At 50.1% G+C, this 6,903-nt stretch overlaps 1 protein-coding gene across 1 annotated transcript; it reads left to right on the top strand.

The window, feature by feature from the left end:
• The first annotated feature begins 5,762 nt into the window (after positions 1-5,762).
• LOC149383499 (large ribosomal subunit protein uL15x) lies at positions 5,763-6,411 on the top strand. Its single transcript, XM_089629450.1, has one exon. The coding sequence runs from the start codon at positions 5,833-5,835 to the stop codon at positions 6,271-6,273; it is 441 nt and encodes a 146-aa protein (XP_089485576.1). The 5' UTR covers positions 5,763-5,832; the 3' UTR covers positions 6,274-6,411.
• The last annotated feature ends 492 nt before the right edge of the window (positions 6,412-6,903 follow it).

Below are 6,903 nucleotides of genomic sequence, written 5' to 3'. Positions count from 1 at the left end.
GGCTAAAGACGCCCCCGCGGCGCGCCCACGAGACATCCCCGAGATGCAGGCTAAAGACATCCCCAAAGCCGCCTACATGGCGCAACCTAAGACGCCCACATGGCGCACGTAAGTCGCGTAAAGGCGCAGCCCGTAAGACGCCTACATGGCGCAACCTAAGACGCCTACATGGCGCACTTAAGACGCCTACATGGCGCACGTAAGACGCGTAAAGGCGCAGCCCGTAAGACGCCTACATGGCGCAATATAAGACGTCTACATGGCGCACATAAGACGCCTACATGGCGCACTTAAGACGCCTACATGGGGCACGTAAGACGCCTACGTGACGCACCTAAGACGCCTACATGGCGCACTTAAGACGCCCACATGGCGCAACCAAGTCGTCCCTCGTGACACACCTAAGTAACCTACATGCCGCATCTAGGCCATCCCTCATGACGTGCCTACGATGCCTAAAACAACGCACGCAGCCGTCTCTAATGACGCGCTCTGAGTCACCGCAAGGCGCAACTCATGTCATCTTCACCACCGCCGACTAAGCACAATCACACCCGCCTCTGAGCAAGAACCTCGCTCGGCCTGAACCAGCTGAGACCTCGCTCCTCGAGTTGAGTCATTCTCCTCGAGTCGAGCCTTGCTCCTCAAATCGAGTCAGTCTCCTCGAGTTGAGCTTCGCTCCTCGAGTCATGTCATTCTCCTCGAGTCGAGCTTCGCTCCTCGAGTCGAGTCATTCACCTCGAGTCAAGCTTCGCTCCTCGAGTCGAGTCATTCCCCTTGAGTCGAGCCTCGCTCCCCGAGTCGAGCCTCGCTCCCCGAGTCGAGTCACTCTCCTCGAGTCGAGCCTTGCTCCTCAAATCGAACCATTCTCCTCGAGTCGAACTTCGCTCCTCGAGTTGAGCCATTCTCCTTGAGTCGAGCTCTGCTCCTCGAGACGAGTCATCCTCCTCGAGTCGAGCTTCGCTCCTTGAGTTGAGCCATTCTCCTTGAGTCGAGCATCGCTCCTTAAAGTCGAGCCGCTCTCCTTGAACCGAGCCTTGCTCCTCGAGTCAGGACATCCTCCTCAAGTCGAGTCACGCCCTCCTCGAGTCGAGCCATGCTCCTCGAGTCGAGTCACTCTCCTCGAGTCATCCCCCTCGAGTCGAGCATCACCCCTCTCATCAAGTCAGTCTCCCCGAGTCGAGCCTAGCCCCTCGAGTTGAGACTTGAGTCGGCTCCCCAAGTTGAGCTTCGCTCCTTGAGTTGAGACTTGATTCAGTCTCCTCAAGTCGAGCTTCGCTCCTCGAGACGAGCCTTGAGTCGGTATCCTCGAGTCGAGCTCCGCTCCTCGAATCGAGCCTTGAGTCAGTCTCCTCGAGTCGAGTCCCACTCCTCGAACAAACACCTGGAGCGACCTGAAGAACAGGTCAGCCAAAATAGAGACCCGCGCTCGCGCCTGGGGAATAAGGGCCGATCTTCCGAACGCAGACGAAGAAGCGTCACCAAGGCGAGAATGGCGGATGCCCCGTGAGGCCGACTTATGCTTGATGCGTGGTCAAACTTTTAACGTTTATCCCCGAGCAGTCGAAGCCCTCCGGTGCGGCAGAGCCTTCCGCCAGGTGCCGCTCCGTCTTCTCGAAGCATCAGCCCGCAGCATCAACCTCCGTCTTCAAGACCTCGGAATGAGCACGCCTTTGCAAAATGCAAAAGTGCAGTCGCCTTCCAAGCTGGCCGAGACGGAAGCCATGATCTTCCCCTAATAGGTCACGATTACACAATCGTCACCCTGCTAGTCACCGTCGAGTCCCATGGACTCCGGGTTGATGATATCATCAAACAAAACGCCATCGAAGATAGACTTGGGCATGACCTCGCCCAAAGATCAATAAGCCGCGACACGCCGGCACGCCTCTACATAAATGCACGCCCTACTTGTGCACGCGTATCCCCATTGCTCCGGGGCTAGAGCGACGGACGCCAATGCGTTTGCCTCGCCCACGTCGAGCTACGTCTCCTATCCGCTTGGATCCTCCTCCACGTGTCGATCACACACTCGTGTCGACAAAGACGGAAAAGCGAGAAAGAGCACTTACAATTGTGAGAGTATTCTTTATAATCACAAAGGCTTCGCAACACTGAAGCCCTGGGAAGCATATTTTCCTCAAACACCCGGCGAAAACAACTAAAAGTCCACCGCCCGGGGCCTCCCGAGCAATGAACTTGGGGGGCTAATGTTGTCGGTCATTTTCGGAAAACCCGAGACGCCAAGAAGGCACGTCGCTCAAAGGGCCGATGGTCAGGCCGGAGGTCCTGAAGAGCGGCAAGTCTTCAAGCCTTCGCCCAAACTCTTGACTCTTTGAGTCGAGCCTAGCCCCTCGAGTTGAGACTTGAGTCGGCTCCCCGAGTTGAGCTTCGCTCCTTGGGTTGAGCCTTGAGTCAGTCTCCTCGAGTCGAGCTTCGCTCCTCGAGTTGAGCCTTGAGTCAGTCTCCTCGAGTCGAGCTTCGCTCCTTGGGTTGAGCCTTGAGTCAGTCCCCTCGAGTCGAGCTTCGCTCCTCGAGTTGAGCCTTGAGTCAGTCTCCTCGAGTCGAGCTTTGCTCCTCGAGTCGAGTCACTCTCGTCAAATGGAAACCTTCATATTTCATGTGGCAAGAATGGTATTCAAAGGCTCGCAAGAGCCCGACGAAACGGGCCGTGCGCCGCGCGCGCAGCCGCGCCGGCCAACCAAGCACAGCAGCTTGCGCGCCGCGCCAGACAGGCCGCGCGCCGCGTCAGGCAGACCGCGCGCCGCGCGCTCCATGCGCCGCGCATCCTGCGCCGTGTCCAAAGACCCGCGCGCCGCGCTAGATGACCCGCGCGCCGCGCCCCCTGCGCCGCGCGTCGCGCACCGCGCGTTGTGCGCCGCTCTTTGTGCGCCGCGCGCGCCGTGCGCCTCCAATTAATGCCACGCGCATTCCTAGTCCCACATGGACGAAAAAGGAGCCTCTTAAGGCCCCCAAACACCTATAAATACCCCCTCCCATTGAGGGGAAAGCCATCCCATTCTTTCTCAAGGAACTTGAGACTTCTCTCCGCTTCTCTAGATGCCATCCTTGGCCTGAAGCGGATTCTCCACGATTTCTCGCCCTCGGAGATTCTGAAGCACTTTCCGGGGACTCCCGAGTGCCGCCTCTCTTGATCGAGCGATTAATCTCAAGCCCACGAGTGCTCTAACGGTTTTCTACTGAAAATCGCCTACGCGTCTAGCACCCTAGACGCGTCCGCCATTTCTGACAAGAAATCGCCTACGCGTCCGGCATTTCCAACTAGGAATCGCCTACGCGTCCAGAATCTCCGCCACAAGGAACTCTTGACTTAGAGTCTTCCACGTCTCCAAAAGAGAGAAAACACACATTCTCTCTCGCATACGCGATCTCCGAAGTTCTGAGACGTCGCCGAGGACTCCTCCGCGCCTCGTCTCCTTCGTCGAGTACGCCTCTCCACCAAGGCTCCGCGCCTCATACTGCGTCCTACACGCTTGAACTACGTTCTGACCTGATCCCACACACGGGTACGTAGGCAGCCGACACCCAAGGCACGGTCACTCCTCCTCCTCACCCCCTACCTCTCCCGAGAGGCGGGTTGATCGGAGAAAACCCTAGCTCGAGACTATCGAGTTCACACTCTTGGCCCGGGTGCGATCACTTGGTCCGGCCTTGGATCGAACCGCCCGAGGTTTTAAATAGTTGTTCATTTTCGTGCGACAACATTTTGGCGCTAGAAGGAGGGGCTTCCCGACCTATTCAGCCCGAAATCCCTTCTATTCATCTTCTTCTTCTGCGAACTCAACCTTCTCGAACTTGAGAAACGATGAGTAGCCAACCACCCGTACGTTCTGAGGGCGCAAACAACCCCGAAAACGTCGCTAAGACCAAGAAATACTTCTTGCGCTCCCAAGCGCATGGTGACGAAGAGTCGCTCCACGAAGAGAGCTCGACCCGCTCACCATCTTCATCTCCTGATAGCAGGGACAATCGCATCATGGAGCTGGAGGAGAGTATCCGCCAACTAAAGGCGAAGAACGCGAGGTACCACAGCCGACTAGCTGCGAAGCAACCCGCGCATGACACAATAACCCTCAACAAGGATCCTGAGAACCTCAACGAGGAAAGCCGTGACCGCGACACTGATTACGAGGGTACTGGCGATTCGGAGGGTATCGAGACTTCTCTCACGAAGGACGGGGAACCCCCCGCCGTGTTTGAAGCCGGTCCTTCGAATCCCCTACCCCGGAAAGGCGACGCACCGGCTGCTTCTCAAGAGGGAAACTCCCGACGCTCAGCCTTCGACCGACTAGGTCAAAAGGAGAATGTTACGGAGAGTCAGGGCATGCTCAGCCTTCGATCACTTGGTCCGGCCTTGGATCGAACCGCCCGAGGTTTTAAATAGTTATTCATTTTCGTGCGACAACATTATCCTCTTCCTCTATCTCTTGAACTCCATTTATTTATGAAGATTATGTTGGTTTATTGTTCTTGGTTTATGTTTACTTTGTTCTTCGTATCACCACGAACTAAGCCTCCATAGAGCTATGGTTTGATTTATTGTTATTGTTCTTGTCATGTTGCTTAGTTCAAATCCATGTTTAATGCCTTGTATGAGATTAGGTACCTTATGCATGTTATTTGATCTACCTAATGCTTGAGAAAGATTAGGTAGTTGTGCTTTTGATTTGGATTACTAAAATACATTCCTAGGCTAGAGATAGCTAGGTTGTTTTAGGCTCGTGTGTGTACTCTTGTTGTGAATGTTTTCCGTGCTTTTTAGGAGTTGAGATCGAGAGAAAAAACTCCGGTATTGGGTTTAGGTTGCTAGATGCTCGAGAGAGATTTAGTGATACGATTAGCGTGAGTACGAGTAGTAATATATGAACAACAATAATCGTGCGTAATTTCCATGAATCTGAATCGTAGATTGAACTCGTGAAACCATAGTCCGCCGTCTTCATAATCGTAAAACCGTTCTTTAGTTTTGTTATTTATTTTATTTACTTGTTAGATAATTTTGTGACAAACCTTTTATCATTATTTTTGGGTTCTCATTCAAACTTGTGAATCTTCAATTTAGCTAGTCCTCGTGGGATCGACTCGCACTTGCGAATTATTACTATTGTGACCACGTGCACTTGCGTGTGCGAGAATTTTCGCAACAGATTGTTATGCTCGTTTACAAAACAACTTCAAAAATTTTTGAAATTTTTTTCCAAAAACTTAAACCAAACATAACTTTCACTTTTTGTTTTCAATTTTTTCCACTCAAAAACTGTTTTTGAGATGTATACCAAACATGGCCGAAGTGTTTGAAGTTAATGACATTTTAGTCCGTATTTTTTTTTTATGTAACACGTAAAGGGACATGTCTCTCTTTTTTTTATGTCTTGGTGTATGTTAGAGACTACTTAATGAAGTTTCTCATTTAATATAACACTAAAGTAATACTTATAACTCAAGATTATAAATAAAAAAATATATAATCATTTAGTTTTTGTGATGCAATATTTATAAATTCAGGATTATAAATTTGGTGTAATCTCTATGATGTAATTAATTTAGTAATAAAAGAACGAAGATATTATTTTTGTAAATATTTAAGTCAATATTAATATATAATTTTACCAAAAAAAAAAAAAAAAGCTAACCCGAAGAATCTTGGCCCTTAAATGAACAGACCGGGCCTAAAAAAAACTCTTGTCCAAAGCCCAATCAAGCCCATTGGAAAAAAAAAACTTTCACCTATATATTACGCCAAACCCTAACCCTAGATTCTCTTCTTCCTTGCCGCAGAGACTGCATTTCGAGAGAAAGCACATCGGAGCAATGACGACGAGATTCAAGAAGAACCGGAAGAAGAGAGGCCACGTCAGCGCCGGTCACGGTCGTGTCGGCAAGCACCGCAAGCATCCCGGAGGTCGCGGTAACGCCGGAGGAATGCACCACCACCGGATCTTGTTCGACAAGTACCATCCCGGTTACTTCGGCAAGGTCGGAATGAGGTATTTCCATCGCCTCCGCAACAAGTTCTACTGCCCTATCGTCAACCTCGACAACCTCTGGTCCATGGTCCCCGACGAGGTCAAAGCCAAGGCCTCCGGCGACAACGTTCCGATGATCGACGTCACGCAGTTCGGTTACTTCAAGGTGCTCGGGAAGGGATTCTTGCCGGAGAATCAGCCGATCGTCGTCAAGGCGAAGCTGATCTCGAAGGTGGCAGAGAAGAAGATCAAGGAGGCTGGTGGCGCTGTTGTCTTGACCGCCTAGGTTTATCTTTTTTTTGTTTTTTTTTTTAATTAAATATTGGAGTTTTTGAGAATTTTGTGTTGAAGTAGCTGTTTTTGAGATTTTTATGGAGTTTGAACTTGTGGTTTCGATGGTTAAATGGATCGTGGTTATTTGAAAGTGGTAAAGTTTTATAGATTATATGTTCGTTTCAGGTTTCGTTCATTTGCTCATCAGTACGTTTGTTAATTAACACTTAAAAACTAAATTTGCAAACGCTATTTTCAATTGTTGTGGTTTTTGAAATGTTTGGGGTTATAACAATATCAATTCTTGTTGAGAAGAATTGATACTTAGGCTATTGCAGTGGAAACCCCAGCTGTACCTGGGTTCTCATTTTTTCCTGTTGAAATACTGGGACTCGGGGAACACACTGGGTCAATGACATCAGAGACCGATTTCAATTGTCCAAAATGTTGAAGAAGATCATGATATTTTTTGTCAAGGCTTGTGATAAGCCCTTGCTAATAGTTGTAATTTAGTTAAGCAAATGATAATCAATGAACAAGAAGAGGAATATCTGATACCCTAGAGCAGGGTCGTAACGGCTTCGTTTTTTTAATGTAGTCTGTTGTGGTCTCTCTAGTGTTTGTTTTTGGCTCGTTGGTTCAT

The sequence above is a fragment of the Urtica dioica genome, chromosome 10 (genome assembly GCF_054948205.1).
Source record: "Urtica dioica subsp. dioica isolate 48M chromosome 10, U.dioica_male_clone48M_v1_H2, whole genome shotgun sequence".
Taxonomy (NCBI): domain Eukaryota; kingdom Viridiplantae; phylum Streptophyta; class Magnoliopsida; order Rosales; family Urticaceae; genus Urtica; species Urtica dioica.
This window is presented reverse-complemented; position numbering and strand designations above follow the sequence as displayed.